The sequence below is a fragment of the Chaetodon trifascialis genome, chromosome 10 (assembly GCF_039877785.1).
Source record: "Chaetodon trifascialis isolate fChaTrf1 chromosome 10, fChaTrf1.hap1, whole genome shotgun sequence".
Classification (NCBI taxonomy): Eukaryota; Metazoa; Chordata; class Actinopteri; order Chaetodontiformes; family Chaetodontidae; genus Chaetodon; species Chaetodon trifascialis.
Window position 1 is genome coordinate 9,013,489 of NC_092065.1, and position 22,063 is coordinate 9,035,551.

The 22,063-nt window shown below is 46.1% G+C and overlaps 4 protein-coding genes across 7 annotated transcripts in view; 3 read left to right on the forward strand and 1 right to left on the reverse strand.

The window, feature by feature from the left end:
* Positions 1-1,062: 1,062 nt before the first annotated feature.
* On the forward strand, positions 1,063-2,196 carry LOC139338175 (small integral membrane protein 29-like). Its single transcript, XM_070973131.1, has 5 exons — positions 1,063-1,117; positions 1,253-1,519; positions 1,602-1,627; positions 1,724-1,829; positions 1,918-2,196. The coding sequence occupies exons 2-5, from the start codon at positions 1,373-1,375 to the stop codon at positions 1,954-1,956; spliced, it is 318 nt and encodes a 105-aa protein (XP_070829232.1). The 5' UTR covers positions 1,063-1,117; positions 1,253-1,372; the 3' UTR covers positions 1,957-2,196.
* A 251-nt stretch (positions 2,197-2,447) lies between these two features.
* On the forward strand, positions 2,448-3,554 carry LOC139338112 (protein Bouncer-like). The gene is made up of 2 exons (XM_070973040.1): positions 2,448-2,493; positions 2,746-3,554. The coding sequence occupies exons 1-2, from the start codon at positions 2,471-2,473 to the stop codon at positions 3,233-3,235; spliced, it is 513 nt and encodes a 170-aa protein (XP_070829141.1). The 5' UTR covers positions 2,448-2,470; the 3' UTR covers positions 3,236-3,554.
* A 109-nt stretch (positions 3,555-3,663) lies between these two features.
* bncr (bouncer) lies at positions 3,664-4,636 on the forward strand. Its single transcript, XM_070971878.1, has 2 exons — positions 3,664-3,671; positions 4,246-4,636. The coding sequence occupies exons 1-2, from the start codon at positions 3,664-3,666 to the stop codon at positions 4,634-4,636; spliced, it is 399 nt and encodes a 132-aa protein (XP_070827979.1).
* An 814-nt stretch (positions 4,637-5,450) lies between these two features.
* The window catches only part of LOC139337401 (reelin-like), a 90,455-nt gene continuing 73,842 nt past the window's right edge, over positions 5,451-22,063 (reverse strand). The window contains exons 34-65 of one of the 4 annotated variants that reach the window (XM_070971944.1): positions 20,941-21,214; positions 20,677-20,817; positions 20,387-20,564; positions 20,179-20,263; positions 19,860-20,042; positions 19,572-19,740; positions 19,312-19,417; positions 18,965-19,191; positions 18,621-18,844; positions 18,203-18,353; positions 17,830-18,088; positions 17,388-17,637; positions 16,894-17,062; positions 16,623-16,763; positions 16,206-16,383; positions 15,275-15,468; positions 14,923-15,173; positions 14,663-14,817; positions 14,343-14,557; positions 13,966-14,143; positions 13,691-13,866; positions 13,479-13,585; positions 13,104-13,346; positions 12,820-12,995; positions 12,664-12,737; positions 12,210-12,371; positions 11,955-12,112; positions 11,474-11,699; positions 11,118-11,315; positions 10,633-10,731; positions 8,645-8,771; positions 5,451-6,871 (exon numbers count right to left, since the gene is read on the reverse strand). In XM_070971944.1, the coding sequence (XP_070828045.1) occupies positions 8,651-8,771; positions 10,633-10,731; positions 11,118-11,315; positions 11,474-11,699; positions 11,955-12,112; positions 12,210-12,371; positions 12,664-12,737; positions 12,820-12,995; positions 13,104-13,346; positions 13,479-13,585; positions 13,691-13,866; positions 13,966-14,143; positions 14,343-14,557; positions 14,663-14,817; positions 14,923-15,173; positions 15,275-15,468; positions 16,206-16,383; positions 16,623-16,763; positions 16,894-17,062; positions 17,388-17,637; positions 17,830-18,088; positions 18,203-18,353; positions 18,621-18,844; positions 18,965-19,191; positions 19,312-19,417; positions 19,572-19,740; positions 19,860-20,042; positions 20,179-20,263; positions 20,387-20,564; positions 20,677-20,817; positions 20,941-21,214 (5,468 nt within the window). In that variant the 3' untranslated portion in view covers positions 5,451-6,871; positions 8,645-8,650. The remainder of the gene's footprint in view (positions 6,872-8,644; positions 8,772-10,632; positions 10,732-11,117; positions 11,316-11,473; positions 11,700-11,954; positions 12,113-12,209; positions 12,372-12,663; positions 12,738-12,819; positions 12,996-13,103; positions 13,347-13,478; positions 13,586-13,690; positions 13,867-13,965; positions 14,144-14,342; positions 14,558-14,662; positions 14,818-14,922; positions 15,174-15,274; positions 15,469-16,205; positions 16,384-16,622; positions 16,764-16,893; positions 17,063-17,387; positions 17,638-17,829; positions 18,089-18,202; positions 18,354-18,620; positions 18,845-18,964; positions 19,192-19,311; positions 19,418-19,571; positions 19,741-19,859; positions 20,043-20,178; positions 20,264-20,386; positions 20,565-20,676; positions 20,818-20,940; positions 21,215-22,063) is intronic. The other 3 variants (XM_070971945.1, XM_070971946.1, XM_070971947.1) reach the window with 3 other exon arrangements.

Sequence of the window (22,063 nt, forward strand, 5' to 3'; positions counted from 1 at the left end):
TCTCTGGACTGATCCATTTTGCCTTTGAGGAGGATCCATCACAGGAAGTTGTACAAGTCCTCATAGATGGTGTTATATCTCAGCATGTCCTCACTTCACATCACAGCAGAGTGCAGAACTATGTGGTTAAAAAGAAAAAAATCATGAAAACCAGAATAAAGGATTAACTACACAAGAGACTTACTGGGAGGACAAGCAAACAGTTTTATGACTGGAGTCTAACTGAACCTGAGAGTTTACGTTGGTCTAATCATTAACAGGCTTTCAAACAGGTAATCTACAGGTGCGCGCCATTATAATCATGGCATGTAGAATGAAACGTGACAAAAGTCATCAATACCACCATCATCACTCCAACTTGTTTCACATCCTGAGTTAAATGAATTTATAAATTCTGTTCAGTCAAAATGTAATCCACAGGAACACAGAAAGGTATGTTTCCAGTCAAAAAACAGACATCTACTATGAGCAGATGTACAGTTAACTGTTTAAAATTAGCTCCAAATACCAATGTCTAATAGCAAAGTATTCCAACTTTTCCATGTTGGTAACTTACCCTGAGAGCTCCCACCCTGTGTGGACGAGGTGAGCGCTTGGCTGTGGCCATGCTCAGCCAGTTAGACCAGTGCAAGATTTGGAAAGCTTCCCGTTTGTTTCCTCACCCCTGCCACTGTTCCTCCCCTCTCCTCCTCTCCCTCCTGCAGCCCACAGCTCAGCTCTCCCCCTGCTGGAGGAAAGAGAACATGTACGCTCTGCTTGTAGAGGTAAGTTAGTTCCAGCAGCACATACACACAAATATGCCGACACTATTTAAAGATACTATTTAAAGTGTTATGAGTCTGGCCCTTATTAAAACAATTACTATAATACACCATTGTTTAATTAGTCCTGCTGGAAGGATTTAAGTGAATGTCTAATAAAAGTGTCAACTTCCGTTCTAGGTGACAAACACATCGCTCAGGTTTAACCAAACCTACACATGACATCATAGTCCCTCCTCACTCAGGAATGTCATTGAGCAGGTTGAGGTATGTCAGCAGTGACTTTTTCATGTGAAGCACAATTAAAGCACCAAGGTGGAAATGTGTGTTCACATCCTCTACACATGACATATAAGGTAAGATTGAAGGCTTTTTTTAGCTGAGGAATGTTATGAATGTGTTGTAGAAGGCATAATTTATACTGTCATCAGCTTCCTACCTTCTTGGATTATAAAGCTCTTCGTAGAGTGTGTCTCTTTCACGCTCTATAGCATTAATTATGTGTCTTCCTGGGGTTGAGAACCGTGGCCTTTCAGTGGGAATGACAGCAACGGCACTCCACTGAATGTGTCACAAAGGTGTCAGCTGAGGTGCACGGAGCAGAGGGGTGTATGATGGAGGAGAGCGAGCAGAAAGAAATGCATTTCAACTACACAACTCCCCTCATTTCAACACATAATCCCAAACCTGGATTTCCTGGTTACTATGCACTCGTCCTCTTTGTGCTACTCCTGCTGATTGGATGTATAGTGGCAGTGGTAAGATCCAGCACGCTCTGCAGAGTTAATTTCACTTGGATGCTTCAAACGTGTGCCTTTATTGTTGTGCTTCTCTCTTCAGGTTGTTTATATCAGGAGGAGATCAAGGTGAGTTTGTTTCTGAAAAGCATCACTTTCAGATCAGTTTGATATCTTGTGTCATGTTCTGTCACAGTTTAGTTTCTTTTGTATATTTTGCTTCAGACTGGATGAGCTGCGCCACAGGCTGATTCCTCTGTACAGCTACGACCCTGCAGAGCAAGAGGACTGGGGTGACGGCGGCGTGGAGGATGAGGAGGAGGAACTGGCTGTGAGCGAACCACCAAAGCTTTACAAGTCATACACAATAAGCCTCCATTCTGTACCTGGACTTAAACAAAGTCTGTTTTTCTTCACAGGAACCTTTGTACAAAGAGGGAAAGCTCTCCTTCTCATGAGTAACATGAGCCGAAAATCAAGAAAGAAAGGAGACGGTTCTGATTAGAACACGTCTTCCCTCATATTTTGTATTGCAGATGTTAAATAACTAAAGACTGGACTTCTTTGTGAGATTCATAAACAACATCTGGGCAGCATTCAACAGCTACTAGCACCACTTTAAACCATTTAATTTAATCTTCTTCCCCCATGACATCTTCACTGTAGCACAGCAGACAGCAGATGGCACTGTAATCTTGTCTTTTGTTGAGTTGAGAAATATCCTTATTTTTTTTTAAAGCCAGTATCCTACATGTTTTGAAGGATGAGGTGTTATTTTTTAATCAATAAACTGAAAGTTAAAACCCAGTTTAAATGCTTTTTTGTTTTTTTTTCATTGTCTGTCTGTGTATCTAAAAATTAGACTTGATGAGCTTCACCTGTTTCTGTTTGGTAATCAGAGGGCTTGCTGGTCTCTGGAGGTTCCTCACGTTGACACATGATCACATTCTGGGTGTTTTTACATACAGGAAGATGAGAACGCAAAGAAAGGGAAGGTGAACTAAATACAGAAACCCTAACCCGAAACATCGAAGTGATGCATGTAATTAGTTATATGAAAGTATGTTTGCAGTCTCTCACTCCTAACTGTGTGTGTGTGTGTGTGTGTGTGTGTGTGTGTGTGTGTGTGTGTGTGTGTGTGTGTGTGTGTGTGTGTGTGTGTGTGTGTGTGTGTGTGTGTGTGTGTGTGTGTGTGTGTGTGTGTGTGTGTGTGTGTGTGTGTGTGTGTGTGTGTGGATTTACGATAGTCTGGACGTCCAGCTGTTGGGACCACGCTGGTTCCTGACCTCCATCCTATTGGCCACAGCTGCTCTGGTCCTCCCTGCTCTGAGCCTGGACAGCCTCCTGTGTTACTACTGTCCTCTGCAGCACAAAGGCAAGTCCTGCCCTAACATCACCAGCCAGTGTCTGCCTGATCAGCGCTGCTCCAGCTCCAGAGGCCGCTACGGCTCCATCCATGTCCTGTCCGCTCAGGGCTGCGTGGACCCTGAACTCTGCGGCTCCCATGAAATCATTTCTTATCGGGGGGTCAAGTACAACATCAGCCACACCTGCTGCTGCAAGGACTCTTGTAATGTGCCGCAAAAGTCTGACGCCAACCTGAAGATGCTACTGGGGATGATCACAGAAAAAATGGATTACACTAACACCACTCATGCTCTTGAAGAGGAGCCATGGGATTCATGTGCAAATTACACATCATCAAAGAGCTCCACATTACCTGCTGCTGCATCATAGAGGTGCTTGTAGAAGCCTGGGGGAGGCCTGTTAGCCACAGGTGCTTACCTGGGTCTCCACAACATGGCTAACATTTAGTCAAATGTTGAAATGTTTGTGATTGTTACTATTTTAGCTAAATAACTGTAATGTGTAAATGAAGGAACAAATGCATCATGGTCGATATTCTATGTCATTACATTTTCTGCTCTGGAGAGAAAAGGTGGACTTGTCAGCCATCCTCCTGATGCAGCAGAGTAAATGCAGACATTGTTTCTGTGATCACTGATGAATGCAGCAAAATAAAAGCACCGTGATTAAAGCTCCCACCTGGTGTAGGTTTTTACAAGCAGGTGTGTCAGAAGGTTTGGCCTGTGCAGGGAGTTCAGAGTTAACCAGGAGAAGCTCTGAAAAGTTTTACCTGTTTGATTTATGTTAGAACCTTTGCAATGGACGGGTGAGTCTCAATTCTGCATTTTAAAAGTTGAACAGTGAAAATGTTTCATCACTTTCTGCTTTTACAGCCTTCAGCATTTTAACTGTTTCAATCAGTAGAAATCACTGACACCTGTGCTAAGAATCAGAGCCAAACAATCTGCTGAATTTCTTTTTAGTCTTTAAACAAGAAAAAAGTGATAAAAGAAGAGTGATTTTACATGTCAAAGTCAATATATTAATCATGTAGAGTACTACAGTTAATGAAAACAGTTGAATTACATCTTTTGTAACTTTGGAGGAGCTTTGTCAAGTCTGAGATGTGACCTGATCTTGGCCTTGAGAGCACACACGTTAACACAAAGTGGAATTTGAAATGTCATATTTTTATGTTTGAATAAGGGCATTTACTATCAAATTGCATTATGGGAAGTGCAGGAACCAGTGTTTTTTGTATGTTAATATGTTTTTATGTCTCCAAATTTTAAGGGAGTGCAGTAATAAATCTTTGATGTACCCTGAGTTGTGCTTTCATTTTCTAGCCGCAATATGAGTTAATGTCACTAAAACACCAAACGCTGCTCATCAACTTGCAGGCCCAACGTACTGCAGCTCCTGCGTGTCGCCGTGCTGTGGTTCTACCTTCTCCTCCCCTCGCTGCTCTGTGACAACCTGCTTTGCTACTACAGCCCCATCCTGGAGAAGGAGAAGACATTTGAGCCCATTGTGACAGAGTGCCCTCCTGATGAGCTCTGCTTCAAAGCAGATGGACGCTACGGAAACCACAGCGCCCTGTCGGCCAGGGGCTGCATGCCGAAGAAGGCCTGCAGCCAGGTGCACAGCATCCGCCTCAAAGGAACCGTCTATACCATGAGCTACGGCTGCTGTGATTGGCCGTACTGTAACTCCTGCCCGGGCATCACAGCCAGTTCCCTCTGCATCACCATAACCCTGCTGACTGTAGCTGTGCTGGTCGGCAGCTTGTGACTAAAGACTCCTGATGCGCTATGTTATGAGAATCTCCAGGAGTTCATGTCAAGGGGGAGGATGCTTATATGGTTCAACACCAAGCCAGCAGTGCTCTGCCATCTCTGCAGCCTCAGCATGGAGCAATGCAGAGGGTCTGCACAAATATGTGGTACATACCCAGTCTGAAGACACTGAGGTGTGCACCGAGCTGACGGCAGAGACTTCAGCGTATTTTATTCTTTACAATATCTTAGAACTCAGTTTTTATTAGGTTTTATTGTCTAAATAAATATCTGAAAAAAATCTTATTCTGTGCTCTTTTAATAGTTTCAAGCACTTTTCCATCACATTAACACACACACACACACACACACACACACACACACACACACCAGATAAAGCTGGCGATATTCTATATTTTTCTTATTGTCAACAAATCCCTTAAACACCAAAATGCCTTCAAGCTCCATTGATGTCCAAAAACACAAATTAAAAACACATAAATGAGCGACACTATTGCACAGGGTGACGTGTTCCTTCATCACAATGAACACTGTAGTTTGAGCTGATACTCAAGCTCACTGGAGCATGAAGATGTGTATTAATTCACAGCTGAAAATAACTCCCAACAAATGCAGAGTGTAATTTTCTTTTGTGATCTTTGATAAGATCCAATGAGAATGCGCTTTGGACTGAGTGCCGCTGACAGGGAAGGCAAGTCAGATAGTACTGCGAGACAACTAACACATTGTTGACAATAAGAAAAGTATGAACAGATGAAAGGCTTATCTTCAAAGAGTCAAAGAGAGCAGCTCAAGCGATGTGTACAGTATGAGGTTTGGACAGTTCTTTATTTCCCTTTTATAAGGCTGCTGGGTCTCCCCATAGTGGATATACATATATATACAGGAGATTGCTATACTGGAGTTACACTGAGGGCAGAGGGTCCATATTACACAGACTTCAAAAAACAACACTAATAGAGCCTCACCTCCAGGTTTGAGAAATCAGCAGAGAGAGAGAGAGAGATGGGGAGGGGGGGAAACAGCACAAGAGAAGAGGGAAGAGAAGAGGGGAGATGATGCAGTCTGAGAGCTCGACTCGACTGCCTAATAACTTAACACTAGAAAATAACATACAGATTTCACGCACAGTGCATCTTAAATAGGTTACGTGAAGAACCATTTACCATAAATATCTGTATTTTCGGGAACCAACATATATAAAAAAATGATAAAAAAAAACAAAAAAATCATTATTCAGTCTTTAATTTTTTTTTCTTATTTTCTCCTTTTCCTGTCGTGCAAATCGTTCTTTCCTTCCTTCTTCCCGTGCAGGCCGGGCCTTTCCCGCTCTGCCCACATCCGTTCCAGGTAAACGAGGAAAAAGGAAACAGAACCCAGCACCCCCCTCCCCTCCCCCCCTTAAAAGCATATGAATTAGTAGAAAACGAACAAACAAATGAACAGAACACCACAGTCAACTCATCACAAAAAGAACCCACAGACACACAGAACAGCAAGAACACAGTACTCTTTTTTTTCTTCTTTTTTGAGCTTCTTCATCACCGTTATTCCTCTTAATGGTCAGTATCATCGTCGTGGTCTTTCTCCTGGCGTACTGGTTGGCGGCAGTGGAGTGGTCCTCCCCCAGGCGGCTCAGTGGAACTGGGAGGCAACTCTCCAATCGGCTGGTCAGTTCAGCAGTGATATATTATCTCTCAATTTCACAGTGTGGTAGGAAAAGGAGGATGAGGAGAGGGGACGGGGGGAGTGACGGGGAGGTAAGCCAGAGGGAGGGTTATCAGAGGTGGGAACAGGAATCAGAGGAACCACAGCAACAATTAGAAAACAACTAGAAACCCCGACCGTCCATGAAAAAAAGTAAACAAAATGGCCGCTTCACTCCTTTCTTCTGAGTTTCATTCCCGCCGACCCGTGTGGTTGGGAAGGCCTTGATTGGCTGGCGTAAACTGATTGGATGGCCTGTGTTTATGGCAGAGGGTAGGGAGAGGTGGGTGAGGGAAGTCTAAGGCTGACTGGAATCCACTGGTGGATGGGACTCGACGGGGCGATATGCCGTCAGGAGAAAAGGGATGAGCGTGGCGGTTCGATGTGTGATTGGCAGGTCAGAGGGCGAATCCCTTCTCCGTAGGTTCAGGCACGCTGTAGCAGTGCCCGCCTCTTGCGGCTGTAGTAGTGACGCGCGCCGGTCTGTCTGGCAAAGTTCATCATGTAGTTTTGTTTACGGGTGCTGCAGGGATACAAAGACAGTGAAAGAGGGAGGGAAAGAGGGGGGAGTGTGAACATTAGTGACCACGTAAAGGCCGCGACAAGGCCACACGTTCCCATGCACGCACTCTCATCCATGCACGCAGAACACACGAATGGTCGAATGCAGCTTTCGTACCCACTCACACCCAGGTTCATGCTGGCATTTTTAATCATGTTTCAGCCATAACCTCAAACACTCAACAGCTGCATGGGTCTCATGGCTTGGAGAATGGGTGGCGCTACTCTACACGACTGGATTCATTTACGCTCTGCACAAAAATGAGCAGCTAGATGGTGAACGTGGTGGTAGAACTAGCTACATGTATCCAAGACCAAATGTCACAAGACAAGACATGGGACACAGAGTCTACAAACATACTACCACAGATACTAGAGGGAAACTCTGACTCTGAGTGTTTGAGGTCAGAGTTAACAGCCATCACTGGGAAGAAAAGAAAAAAATCACTAAATCAAAGCCATAAAAGTGCAGGGATGTGAGCAGAGAAGGGGGGGGGGTTGAAAGTAAGAGACACAGAGAAAAGCTGCTGTAGATCGCTCTTGCTTAGCCTGTTCATTGCCTCTTCCATCCAGCAGGGCGGTGCCAGTGAGCCAGGAGTGCAGCCAGGGCAGGCAGGGGCCTCTGCGAAGCGTGGGGGGGGGGGGGGGGGGTCAGGAGGGGAGGGGGAGGGTGGTGGATGGTGCGTGTCTGTGTGTGTGCGTGTGTGTGATGAGCGATGCTATGGAGGTGGATGTGAAGGCAGATGGGAGGGATGGCTGATAACGTTTTGACAGAATGTGTGCGTGTGTGTAAAGACTTGTTTTTCTGATTTTCACTCAGAAAACAGAGGGCAGTGAGGAGGGGGCTCCTGGTTCAGGTTCATGTTGTTGTTGTCCACGGACAGACAGACAGCCATGAGTGAAAAAAGGGGATGGAGAGCAGATGCAGCAGTCGGTCCATAAAGCCATGCAAGGAGCTGGATGGAGGAGGTTAGTCAGATGAAACTCTCCCACCAAATGGGCCTTCATTTGAAATCAGTGATTTGAGCAGCCCTGCACTGCAACTGATGTTGATAAATGAACAACAACAAAAAAAAACTTTCAGTGTTTGGGCTGCAGTGAGATAAACGCTGCACCCACAAACAGTAGACTTCTTCAAGTGGGATCACTGAACTGTGTTGGCTTGTATGTTAGCAGCTAGGTCAAAAACAGTTTGCAGTAGAAAGAACAAAACGAACAGATATAGATATAGTGATGGATTACATCACACATATACACACAAACACAGCACCGCTGACATTTGCATATGTAAGTTATTACATTAAAAATGCCTCAAGGGTTGTGTAGAACGCCATTTAGCAGGAATGTGTCTTCATCTGCGGACATTGTGTTGGCCCCTTTTAGGGGATGCAATGTCATTTCAGAATTGTAAAATTTGCCACCAGTCAAGATCTTACTGCCCTGTTTATGCCTCTATTCATCGTCTTGTTGTGAATATTGTGCTGCCTGTGCAGATCTGTATGTTGGATCATTTTGTCAGCGAGCCTCCACCTGGACGCTGCGAGCAGCTGGCCGCTTGTCGACCCGCCTGGGGCTTGAATCAAAGCGAGGGCATGAATATGACTGTGGTGGTAATGAGGAGGGCTGGGTGTGTCAGTGAAAGTGACGGAGGGTGTGCACAGTGTAAAGGGGAGAAGAGAGGGTCGGGAGGAGGGTGAGGGAGGGGGCTGCATTCAGGAAGAGGCGGAGAACTTACCTGACACTACAGCCATGCCAGAGGGAGCAGAATACAGAAGAGAGCAGAGGTTAGAGCGCGAGAGGGGAGAAGCAGGAGGAGGGGACTGCTGTCTCGCAGAAAGGTCTGGGGGGGTAGGAGCCCTGGCCTGGGGAGGCAGGGGCCCAAAGAGGGGGAAGGGAGGAGAGAGGAGAGGCATAAAGATAGTCAGAGGTTCAAGGAAGAAGAAGTGAAAGTGAGTTGGACAGACAGAGAGAATGAGGAGGAAAGGATATGAGAGAAGAATGGAGAGCAGAAGAGTAGAAGACAGCAGAGAAATGGAACAAGAGAGAGAGACAACCACAGGGAGAGGTGAAGAAAGAGAGCAAGATAAACAGAAGTAATCCATCCGTTGTATGCCAGAATGGGAAGAGAAAAAGAGCAAAAGGGAAAGAAGGAGTTTTGAGGAAGGAGAGAAGGGCGAGGAGGAGGGTGAAGTAAGGCAGGATACGATGCGGCACGAGCAGAGGAGTGAGCATGACCACATGATCAAACACGTTTAAGCGGCAGGGAGGAAAGGCGTGTGGAGCAAAAGAAAAGATTGAGCAGGAGTAGGTGTGAGAGGAAGAATGTGTGAAGGAGTGGAGGAGTGGCGAACAGAGAGAAATAAACAACAGAGCAAAGTGTGAGGATCACGGTCACTCTTTTCAGCAGACACTGTTGAAAACCGTGCGAGTGCGAGGGAGGGTGTGGGACAGGTCACGACCACTTGGACCAAGGACGGCTCAGGTCAGGTTAGGCTTAAGTGTGTGTTTGCCTGTATGTGCAACTTTTGTATGAACTGTGCATGAAATATGAGAGTGCCTTCTGTGACTGCAGCATTTGAAATGCATCGGGTACACATCCGAATGAACAATCAGAACCCACAGGAGAGGGAGCATTGCTCTGATACCCACAGCAACATGCAGGGAATGCATTCAAAATGCTTTATGACACTGGCATGTTAAGAATAGCTGAGTATAGATCGTGTTCATGATATGTTCAGTGCCCTGCAGAATTTCCAGCTTTGCCATTTTTATTTGAACACTGGCGTTGTCTTCCACATAGAAACAATGTTTACTGGCCCTGGTAATGGACCAAAATGCACTTTAAATGTAAAGTGGGAAGGAAAGAAAGAGAGAGAGAATCAGTGAATCAGTGCAGGGGGTCTGCAAGTTCCATCAGATCAAATTTAAGGAATCTGAAGATTTTTTTTATTCCCAGTAGAATGAAATGCAGGATCATTTTTGCACATGGAATGAATGTGAATATGAAGACAAAAATAGACCAATCAGATTATGGGCCTGTGTGATAGCAGTTGTTTCACAGCAGAACAAAGACTCACTGTCATAGATGTGAAGCCTCCTTCACAGTTTCCTGTATTACACACAGTATGATCTCGGCTCTGCGCTGTGTCATGCCTCAAAATGGCCACTAGGGGCAGATGTAAATTAGAAATGGACACGCAATGAGTGCTTCACATCTAATGAACACCTCAGTACAAAACAAAATGGCAACTATATCTATGATCTTTAAAGGTTTTAATTTCTTTACACCCTGGGACATTTTAAGACTTTTTAGACATTTTGGTGGAGAAACTTCTTGATAAGTTGTTTTTCTGGGTGATGCATGGGTTCTACACGACACTGAAAATATGATGATCTGATAGCAGGAGTTGATCTGTGGTACACAGAACAGCCATCCACAAACAGCAAAGCACACTGCAGTCATTTTTCCACTCTGCTTGCCTGACACCAGAAGCCGTGATGAGCATTTTAAACAACCGCTGAGAGGTTGGTTGTGGGTGGTAAGCAGCACACGTGTGGATATTACAATATATGTGTGTGTTTACTGTATCCCTGTGTTTGTGTGGAGTAGAGGGGACCGTTTCTACAGGTGAGGCTGAGGCAGAGGTAGAGACAAGGGCAGATCGGGGCTCTTTTGGGGGCCAGTCTGGGGGGCCGTGGGCCGGCTAGGAATTGGGTACTCACAGAACTACTTCCACATGGTCCAGCGCCCACTGGTCATGTCCTGCGCCATCGTGGCGTGGCTGCCACCATCGCAGCATCACCCCTTTAACCCTCGCCTCTCTGGAGAGACCATGGGAAACATTGAAAGGTCAGTGAGGGTCGTCAGCGTTTCTAGTAGCCACAAACCAGCAAGACGAACCTAACCACACTGGTTTCTAAGTACCACTTTCTAATGAGGCACCATTATGAATGGTTCAAGAGTTGTAACTGATGGCTTTTTACTGAAAAATAAATAATTTTCAAATGCTTTATAGATCACTTTTATTAATTACTTACTTGGTTACTTACGACCTGATCAAAGAGTGACAACTACATTACCTTGGCAATATTTCTAAAGCACTGGTAAAAGATTAATTAACAATAATAAAGCCATTAGTTGCATCTAATAAAACCTTTAAAAATGGCCCCTTAAGAGAAAGTGCTGTAGTTTAAACTGATGTACTCACAGTGGAATATTGTAGGAAACTCTCTGGGCTTTTATGAAGTCTTTGGGCTGATGCTGGGCGATTACATGCCAGCTGACGCCATTGTTGACGCTGTATTGCAGCAGCACGGCCCGGTCAACTGTGTCAGCCTGATCCAGAGCTATGTTACAGCTGTCTGTCTGTGCCACGCTGCCGATCTGCAGCACAAACATGATCTTACTGGAGGAAGACAGAGAAGGAAAAGAGAGAAGGAAACATTAACGTTCGATAATTCACGTCCTAATGTGGAGAGAATTCATCTGTTATAGCTATGAGGTAGGTAGGTAGGTGTATGCTTACATAATTAGTAATTCATGTACAATATGTTTTGGTAGTACCTGTACCTGGCTCTAGTGAGGTCCAGCGGTTTGGTAACTGCCTGCCTCATCTTACAGCCATTGAAGTAGAGTGAGTCTCCGTGGGCATGTGGCGACAGCTGCCCACACCCACTGCCCACGCCACCACCCTGGATCAACTGCCAGCTCTCCTGAGACACGCTGCCTGACTCAAAGTTGTCCTTGATGGAGCTTGGCAGGTCGCTGCTGGAGAGGGAGCAGTCGTCACCTGTTGAGGCGAGAGGAAGCAGAGTGGAAGTGGTGAAAATAAAGATTACAGGCCAGTCGATGGTGAGGACTCACAGTTTGTAAAATGAAAACATAAACAGCGCAAAGCCCTGATAGAAAACAGTGTTCAAGATGTCTCATCAGAAATGCTCTCAGTCTAAATGTTTGTATGTTTTCTTTAGATCAGTGCAAATGAGAAAGAACTGTGTGTGTATCTATGGAGCAGTTTGAAGAAAATGTGCTGTTTGTGGCCCACCATGGTGTCCCTCATCACAGATGCAGACCACTCCACTTGTACAGTAGCCGTGGCCGCTGCAGAGCCCCGGGCAGGCCTCGCCGATGTAAACGTGGTCCACTGCCCAGCTCTGCCGCTCTCCGGTCCCCTCCTTTTGAATCCAGCGGAACTGGGTAGCCCTGGAAATATACAACAAATCAGACAAGGCTTAATCTGCTTCAGCAGAGAGAACTGCTGCCTTTTATTTGGCTGATAGTGATGAAAAAGTTCTCCTACCCTGAGGAGACATGGTCCGGCAGCTGGACAGTGACCCTGGTCCATGTTGAGCTGTTGACTGGGCTGTAGATTGTGGACTCATGGAACTGGAAGGGAGAGCAGCCCACGTTGTTGACTGAGGAGGGGAGGCACTCTGACTGCACCAGCTGCCATGAGTCAGACCTACAGGGAGAGATCGACAGCTGAAAACTGCATGTAAAAATGCATTAAAGACTAACAATCATTTCAAATCATGTTTAAATGCCAAGTGGTGGGCGCATAGACAAACTATTGATTTTAGCTATTGAGGCAACCGACCTGACATTTAACACTGACGTGTTAGATCATTTCATGGCACCACCTGCTCTGACTGTCAGGTTGTTCATAAATATCTATTTCCACAATGGCTGTTTTCCTTGTTGGAATAGAAAAGACACACCATCAAATAATAAATGAGTTGATTTGTAACTGTTACCTTGCATCCTTCCTGTACTGCAGCAGGACAGAATGATGGTCTTCACAGCTGTCTGCTTCACAGCCGACAACAATCTGCATGGACAAGACAGATGATGAGTAAAGGACCAAACATTCATGTTTTAATACAGCAGGTGGCACTCTTGCAGTACTGTACCTTAAACTGGAGAATATATCCAGGCTGCACTATGAGCTCTCGCGTGGCCAGGATGTTGTGTGTCCTGTCTTGGTTCTTGTTTGGCCAGTACAGGTGGAATGAGGGGTTTCCACAAAAGCCAGCTGTGCGCACAGCATTAGGGTAGAAACTCCAGCTCTCCTCATGAGAAACACCCTCTGATGAAAGGCGAAGACATAAAAAGAGAAGAGGAGGAAGAGTCTAAGTGATTTCCAGATCACTGACTGGTGATGCGTGGCTCAGATTACATCAACACAAACACTCACCATCATCAAAGGTGTCAAGCAGAGTGGATGGGTTGATGTCTGACCCCCCCACCAAGATGTTATCTATGGCCCACTGGGCTCTCTCCAGGCTGGGGGTGGCAAGGCCAGAGGAAATGGTAAACGGCTGCCACCAGCGCAGACGAGTAGCATTGGTCAGAGCTCCCTCTGGGAGGACGATATAATCTCTCCTCACTGACACGTACTTCAGATAGTCCATCTCATGCAGCAGTGTCCAGGACACACCTGAGGGACGGATGTGGACAGAGTGAGAATAAAAAGGAAAAGAAAGGAGGGAGAAAATCAGGGAGATAAGACATCATGGACTGATGAAAAAGTAAGAATACACAATGCACTGCACGCATGTTGTCAGTGCACCTCCATCAGTAGAGTAGTCCAGCAGCACTCCCTCTTTACGGCAAGTTGGCCGGTGGCACATGGTCATGTTGTCTTCACTTCCAATCCTGGCCCAGTACTCCACAAACCTATCCACAAACACACAGCTCAACATGCACGTACTGTAGAGCAGCACAGTGTGTGAAGACGAACAGAAAACTTCTGGCTGCGGTCGACAGAAGTTGAGTACTAACTTTGCTCCACGGAGGTCCAGATCAGCAGTGACAGCCTGTCTGGCGTCAGCCCCCCCAAAGTACAAGGCTGTCCCCTCTACCAAAACACCGCAGTCTGTGCAGGGCCGACCACCCTCCAGCACCTGCCACTGAGGACCTGCTGCCCCCTCCCAGTCAAAACGCTCCTTCAGAGACGCCTGCAGAAAAAAAAGCATACACATCTGAATGACATATCATCTCAGACAGATAAATTCTTCTCATCTTCTTCTTTTCTGTGAGCGAGAGCCAGGCTCTACCTTTAGAGCAGTGCTGGCGTAGCAGTTTGGCCCAGTGAAGCCTGGGTCACAGAGACAGCGCTGATCCAGACAATCTCCATGTCCTCCACAGTGTCCGTCGCAGGCTGGCCCGATGTAAAAGTTCTCCACGCCCCACTGAATGTCTGAGTGCTGCTGGTAAAACCTGAACCGCACCGCACTGAGGAACAGACAGCAGAGGTTATTCAAACAACATGCAAACCATCTTCATGATTTATATGACAATAGTTTTAATAATTTATATGATGACAATAATTTGATCTATCAATTATTTATGTGAAGCATGCTATGATGGTACCATTAAAAATGAAGCACAAGTGTATGTTTTGTCAAAAGCATGCTGCGGTAGGATGACTCACGTGTCAGCCAGGCTGTCAGGGAGGGGATAGACCGCCCTCTTCCAGCCTTCAGCAGGGAAGAAGACTGACGGCTGTGAGACCTGACCTCCACAGCGGGGGTCAGCAGGCAGGCACTGGGGCACCAGGTACTTCCAGGTCACTCCAAAGTCCACTGAATACTGAACGTGAACTTGCCGGTCTGCATGACGCTCTGGCACACTGCAGCCTACTGCAATCTAAATCAACACACAGGCATGAAAAGCATCCCGTCATCATAGCAACACCACCGACATCACAAGTGTTTTCATTGCCTGTGTGGCATTTTCAGGCTCATTAGTTACCTTGAACTGCATGACCCAGCCCTTGTCAGGAACAATATCATGTGTGACAGCATACACCTCTCTCCCATCAGCATTGCCACACACCATCACTCCGTCAGGGGAGCTGCAGAAACGCTGCACTGAGCAGTCCTCTGAGAACAACCAGTGGTCGCTCACTGACAACAAAGAAATTACATACTTATCCAAGAGGCTCTCTTTAGCAATAAAAACAAGATGAAGTTATTGCGGATTGTTTGACTGAGGCATTGATTCAGAAATACCTATGGGTGTTTCCTCCTGCTCGCTCAGCTGCCCTATCCTTCCTGAGGTCCCATCAGCAGGAGCTCTCTCGTGATTGGGCAGTGCCACCCCTCCAAATGTGTCAGATATCTGCGCTCGTGGGTCTGAGCCTGCGATGAGGACATTATCCAGAGCCCAGTCACTGTGGTCTGCTCCCTCATGTTGTGGCTGCCACCAGCGCACACGCACTCCTTCCTGACGGGCAGCAGGGGGCAGCAGCACATTAACAAACCTGAAGACAAACAAAAAAAACACCATAAAGACAGTCGCAAACATCCTGCTTCACAAGCTGTATGCGCCGTATGTCTGTGTGTCATTGGTGAAAACACTCACCCAGGCTTGGTGTACAGATCATAGAAGATCTCTGTCAGCAGGTGCCAGTTGATTCCTCCATTCAAACTGTACTCCAGAAGCACACCCTGGTTACGATTGCTGGGTGGGATCATGCAGCCGTACATGAAGTAGAACTGGATGAACTCCGCGTTGGTCAGGTTCAGGTCCACTGTCACCAGCTGACGGCTGCAGCTCTGTGCACAGACACATGGAGGAACGCAGTGTGAGTCAATCGGGGGCTCAGCCAGTCAAGGCCTGTCAATCTGAAAACATCCAACAGTCTCAAACATAATCTGCATTGTTATTTTTATTACAGAGAACATTAGTGGAACATAACCAGAACAATAAAACTGACTTAACTATAGTGAACCAGAGTAGTAATTTATCTTCATAAAGTTTAATGCGAGACCTTAACTGCCGCTCTTAAAAGGTTTCTCTGGCAGTGTGTCCATCCAAGATCAGCCTGTCAGTAGGTATCCATTTACAACACCGCACTAAGTGCCTCAGGAAAGCTTAAGCTGTACATAACGGCTGACAGTTACTTACTTTGCGGTCTTTTATTCAACAGATTAATACTTCAAGCAGCATCCTTCCAATACTGTTGGACGTCTCTGTTTTCTAACTCTCTTTATCATCTGTTTGTCTCCTTGAATCAGCACATATGCAGACATTTGTCCTTTCCTAGCATGAGTGGATGGTGACTGATGCATAGCTCATGTTCACATGAAAAAATTGTAACCTAATGGAGAACAAAATGACTCGTGTGGAGAGTGAATACCCCAGAGGATGTGTGAAAACTTAACTGCATTCATCCTTCAACAAATTCCTGGTTGTGGAGCATTTCATGGTAGAAAATGTAGCAAGAAAGTAAAGGACAGATGGAAAAATTAAATAAAACAGGATCCAACAACATGGGTAGATGTATATTTACCCCACTGAAGTGCAGAGCAGCTCCAGAGGCCACAGCTCCACACACAGTGCTGAGTTTCCCACCGGTGAGTATGTGCCAGTGGCTGAGTGAGGGAGCTCGACTGAAGCTGTCCTTCAGCTGGGAGGGCAGAGGAACAACAGGCTCGTCACAGTACTCCCCACCCCACTCTGGGTCACACCTGGGGAGGATGGTGAAGTCACATACAAATACTCAGAGTCAGACAAGCTGGCCATCAAGTTATAGTGCGTGAAGTGACAATATTTCATATACAACTTTCTGTAAGCACATAAATAAGATTATAAAGCAACATGGCCACATGTTACATAAAAGCATTACACCTCATTTCTAGCAGCTGACATTCCAGACATTTACAGTTAAAACGCTGGTGCATGCTTGCATAAGGCTGCCGTTACTTACACACAGGAGCTCTGTTGGCAGCGTCCGTGTCCAGAGCACATATCTGGGCAGCCATCTCCAATGTAGAGATTATCCAGAGCCCAAGTCTGCTGTTTGTCAAACGGAGCCTGCTGGAACCAACGGAACCTTGTGGCTGGAGACCTAGAGACATAAATTAAAGTCACAGATACAGTTAAGTTGAAACAAATCAGAGTATACTGCAGAATCAGGATAAGCTATGAGCTACAAAAGTTTGTCCTTGTGTCTGAGTGAAGTTCAGGGCAGTCCTGACCTGGCATATGATGGGATAGGCAGGGTAACACGGCCCCACTTGTTGTAAGTGTCGGAAACCAGCAGCCTCTGCAGGGTGTAGGCAGAGCAGTCAGGGCTTGTTGGCAGACAATCTCTGACAACAGGCTGCCAGGTCAGACCCAGGTCCAGAGAATACTCCAGTTCTACAGCTGCAGAGGAAGAAGAGAAGCACAACTTTACGTTTAAAGAAACTCCAGAAACAAATTTCAACATAAACAGCATATAAATGGAGAAGGTTAAAAAATGACTGATGTGAGAACTAAAATCTTTTCAAAATAATGCTCACTGAACACTGCTCTACCGTCACTTATCGCTTGATTTCTGCATGCAAACAGCGATGTAACAACTGACTGAATACTTGACAAAAAAATTATTTGCGACTATTTTGATATATATCAATAATTTAAATGCTGCACATTTTCTGGTCCCAACTTCTCATATGAGAGAATCTTATTCACACTTTTTAATACTTACAGTAGCAGGAGTTGGTGACAGAGCAGGAAGCAGAAAAGTCAAACTGGATGAAGGCGTCTTGACCCAAACTGATGTCAGTGGTAACAGCGTAGCGTGTGTTGGACTTCTCTATGAATGCGAATGCAGGCCCATCAGAGCCACAAACAGGCATTCGGGTTCCTCCAGGGTGGAGGAGCCATGAGCGCCCGTCGATTGAGGAGAAATCATCTTCCAAAGGTCCCCAGCCACTGGCGCTGCCACCTACTACCACCTAGGGAAAGATACGTGTTTGCATAGTTTCCATAGGCAGAGAAAGTGGGAACTACATTTAGATGGGATTTGGCAGGCGGATGAAAAATGAAAGTTTGAATGGATAACATGCTATTTTACTGTTTTCATGGAAATGATTAAAAGACTTATAGATGGATGGATGGGTGGGTGGATGAGTCGTCACTTACTGTACCTGGTCAATGACCCATGGGCTGTAAAAGTGTCCGTTCTCAGATGGCTGCCACCAGCGGAGGCGAGTGGATGGCGTGCGGGCACGCAGCGGGATCTCCAGGGCTACAAGGCGAGCTTGATTACTGCTGTTGCTGAAGAGGAATTCCTGGAGTAGGCCCCAGGTAAGACCTCCGTCCACAGAGAACTGCAGCAAAACTGGCTGCGAGCGAGGGTCTGGAGCAGCCTTACCACAGCCAAGACGTAGGAAGAACTGAACGAACCTGCAGAGTACAGCCATTAACCCATGAGATGTCACTGAAAACTGTTAATGGTGTATCGGTACATGTGTGTTGGTGAGTGCTTTTCTTTGATTGTTTGTGTGGTTGTTGCGTCACCTGGCATTCGACAGGTCCATGTCGTTGGTGACCAGCATGCGCAGGCCATCCTCACTGAAGAACAGGTGGTTCCCGCTCGACATGATGCCACACTTCCTGGATGGTTTACCACCGCTCAGTAGTCTGAAACGCTCTGCATCCACAGCTCCCCCTGGAGACAAAAGTACATACACAAACACACACACAGAAAGCAACAAACTGTAAACTCACAATCATAAATCCATCATACAAAAAACAGGAAAACTGAAGCCCTAATAGAACCTTTATTTACTGGGCACTAATCAGAACAATATTTTCAAATGCATTAAAAATACATAAAAGAGAAAACATCAATGAATAGTACACAGATGCATGGTCCATCAAATGCCCGCACACACAGTCCTGATGGCTTTTTGTGTGCATCTGCATGTTGGTGTACCTTCAAAGTCCTCCTTGAGGAAGTCGGGGTTGGGGGTGTCAGGCACGGAGCAGTCAGATCCAGAGTAGCTGGGGTCACACACACAGTAGGTGCCGCCCACACAAGCCCCGTGACCATTACACATGTCCTGACACTGTGGGCCGATGTAGATGTTGTCTAACGCCCATGTTGGAGGAGCAGAACCGGTTGAGAAGAAACCCTGATACCAACGGAACCTCACTGACCTGTAGAGAGGTCAAAGCGCAAAGATTAGAGAGTATTAACTTGAATCAACTTGAACTTCAAAAAAGTTTCCGCTTGTTTTCTTCTGTGCATCTGCTGCACAAGATGTATCCTGCTCTTACCCGCAGAGGCGAAGCTTGCCAAAGTGGATGACCTCCCTCCTCCAGCCCTGAGTCGTACCAGGGAAATAGATGCTGGCAGGGTGGAGCTCTGTGGAGCACAGCGAGGAGGGCTGGGGCGCACCGGCACACAGGGGCACCAAAAGGTGCCACGTGGCACCAAAGTCTCGTGAAAACTCAAGGCGCACTGGATGAGCAGAGGAGCTCTCAGCTGTGCAGCCCACATTAATCTGGAGATATAAATATACGTTAACATCAGCGAAGATGACGAGCCATGATTTGTGTCTTGAATGAGCAAGTATTATGACTGTTGTTTTGGAATAGAAGTCATCACGGCTGTGTTTGTGTACCTCAAACTGGATGATAGTGTTCTCATTTACGTCAATGTCCCTGGTGGTAATGGAGTGCTCTCCAAGCTCGCTGGAGACAAACACCATGGCTGACTCATCCTCCTCCCTGCACCAATCCCACGCACAAACACAAAGATTAGTCAGGGGTAAAAACATCTTTTTGCAAGTTTTATCACCATTGGGCTCATAGATGAAATAAAAACAAGAACACTGCCAAGGCGCCATCACAGTCAACATTCAAATCTGAGCGTTTTTCTTACAGTCCAGTCTTCTGGTAGGGGCAGTAGAGGCCAGTGTTTCCCCCGGGGAAGAACAGCCAGTTGGACTCGTTGGGGCCCTCCTCAAAGCTGTCTATCACCACCGGCGGGTTGTGTAAGGAGCTGCCATCAATGATGAGATCATCTATTACCCAAACCTCCTCCTTCTTACCTGAAGGGCATAACATTGTGGAGATTATGACACATAGATTTTTTTTTTTTACAGGTTCAGGAAAGCTTGTAGAAAAGGTGGAAAAGAAACAGACAAGACCACACAATGTGTCCACTCACCACTGTTGTAAGGCTGCCAGAGTCTGAAGCGGGTGGCGTTGGTCTGAGCGCTGGCTGGCAACGGCAGGTGGAGGAACAGAGTGTCAGTGGAAGCTGGGAAGTAAAACTCGTCCAACATCAGCCAGCTGATTCCTCCGTTCACAGAGTACTGCAGCAGCACTGAATGGGAGCGCTCTGGGACACCTAGAAAAGGCCACAAAATAAATTATTACGACTACATCCCCACAAAAAAACCCTGTACTTCAAAGATACATGTAAACCACGAGGGAGCAAACTGAGTTATGTTTGAAGAAAGTTATGTTTTTAATAAAGTTTTGACCTTTAGTGATGAATTTGAAGGAGAACTGGATGTAGAGAGTGTTGGTGCAGTCCAGATCCCTTGACACTATCATTCGCAGACCATCCTGCAAACAAAGACATGGATTACATGGTTGGTTTGTGATATAAACATATCAGACTGCGTCTTTGTGATTTAACTGTAATATTATGGCTCTGGATGTTCTCTGCATGGTGTTTAGGAGCCCTACCCCTTTGAAGATAAGTGCAGTGCCAGATTTAAGAGGCTCTCCGCTCAGAGTTCCCCTCTCTGCTCCATACACCTCAGGCCACGTCTCCTGCTGCAGGTTCTCATTAAAGTCCTCTCTCAGCACAGATGGCAGGGGGGCCAAAGGCACACAGTGTGCCCCTCCATAACCCTTGTCACACCTGTGTGAAAAAGGGAGAAAAATAAAGGTAAGTAACATTTTCATTAGGCAGAAAATAAGTGTAACAAATGACTCAAGATTAAAATTAATGATCTGTGCAGGAGTTTACTTACAGGCAGCGTCCGTTGTCACACAGACCATGACCGGAGCACATCCAGGGGCAGCCGGGGGCAAGTAACACGTTATCTAGAGCCCATCCTTCTGCCCCTGGTGTGAAGTGGGTCTGGATCCAACGGAACCGAGTTCTGGGGGAACTGGGGGATTCAACAGCAAGTTATAAAGAAGAGTAGCTTCAGGAGTTCATGCACAGCTCATACACTCAGAAAGCACATCACTGCTGTGTACTTATTTTGGGTAAAAAGATAAAAAACACGTACTTAGCAGCACTGGGCAGGTAGACGGTGATCCTCCTCCAGTGTTTGTACTGGGTCGAGGTATAGATGGAACTCTGAGTATAACCAGCGCAGCCAATGGCTGGTGGCACACACTCCGGGGTGATGAGAGACCAGTGATGACCGCAGTCTGTCGAGTACTCCAGTCGCACACCATGGGAGAAGGAAGTGGACTTACTACAGCCCATACTCAGCTCAAACTGCAGGAATGACGAGCCCGAAACCTCAAAGTCCCAGCTCTCTGCGTATCTTGGCTTCTCTGTAGATCGTGCAAAAGCAACACCACATTTTTTTGGAATTGAGTATAACCCGATTTAGTGTCCACATCAGGTTACAATGACTTAACATTATTTTCTTCAACAACACCTTAAGAGGACAAGTGTATATAAATCAAAACGTTTCAGAAACACATTAGGCCTTCATACTGTGCGCATAAAACTGCTTTTTCTGCTCAAATGTAGCTTGTGTTGGCTTGGATTTTAAAGTTTGGTTAGCGTGAATTCTCCGGCCCCTCCTTAACATGACGAAATAAGCAAGACTCCACGGTTCATTATGTATGTTGATGTTAAAACTTAAAAACAAACAAAATAACGCCTCCTACAGTTGTTTGTCCCTCATTCTTCATTTGCATTGTTTAAATATGCTGAGTGGGTTCGAGAAGTGTGGGTGGATAGATGCCCTTTAGGCTCACTTTGGAGAAGGCCACGTCACTGAAGCTCAGTTAAACAAGATTTCAAGTGACATCACCTGAACATAGTTTCATCACAAATGTGAGGTCTTGCCTTAAGTACAATGTGTCTGCTCAGGCAGTGCACGCACAGCACTCCAACATGAGATGAATAGTGTTCCAAAACACAAACTCGATACAAGCCCGAACGCAAATGCGAAAATAGCCTTAAAAATAATACTTACTGCTGAATTATGTGGGAAATGTGCGCATGTTTCTTATGAGAACGGCCATGGGATCTGACAATCGGTGCTTTATGTGCTCACACAGGGACACAGGAGCTTTATGTTTATAGATGTGTTGCCAAATTGCTCTTGCTGTGCGCGCTTAATGAATGGGTCCAGTTGTAATGTAATATTTGCGCAAAGTAAATCAGCTGAC

What these genes read in the sequence shown, in the direction of transcription:
- LOC139338175 (XM_070973131.1), top strand. Translation starts at nt 1,373, where the DNA reads ATGATGGAGGAGAGCGAGCAGAAAGAAATGCATTTCAACTACACAACT. An exon ending in TATATCAGGAGGAGATCAAG is followed by an intron (nt 1,628 to 1,723) that starts GTGAGTTTGTTT and finishes ATTTTGCTTCAG; the next exon opens with ACTGGATGAGCTGCGCCACA. An exon ending in ATGAGGAGGAGGAACTGGCT is followed by an intron (nt 1,830 to 1,917) that starts GTGAGCGAACCA and finishes TTTTCTTCACAG; the next exon opens with GAACCTTTGTACAAAGAGGG.
- LOC139338112 (XM_070973040.1), top strand. Translation starts at nt 2,471, where the DNA reads ATGAGAACGCAAAGAAAGGGAAG. An exon ending in AGAACGCAAAGAAAGGGAAG is followed by an intron (nt 2,494 to 2,745) that starts GTGAACTAAATA and finishes GATTTACGATAG; the next exon opens with TCTGGACGTCCAGCTGTTGG.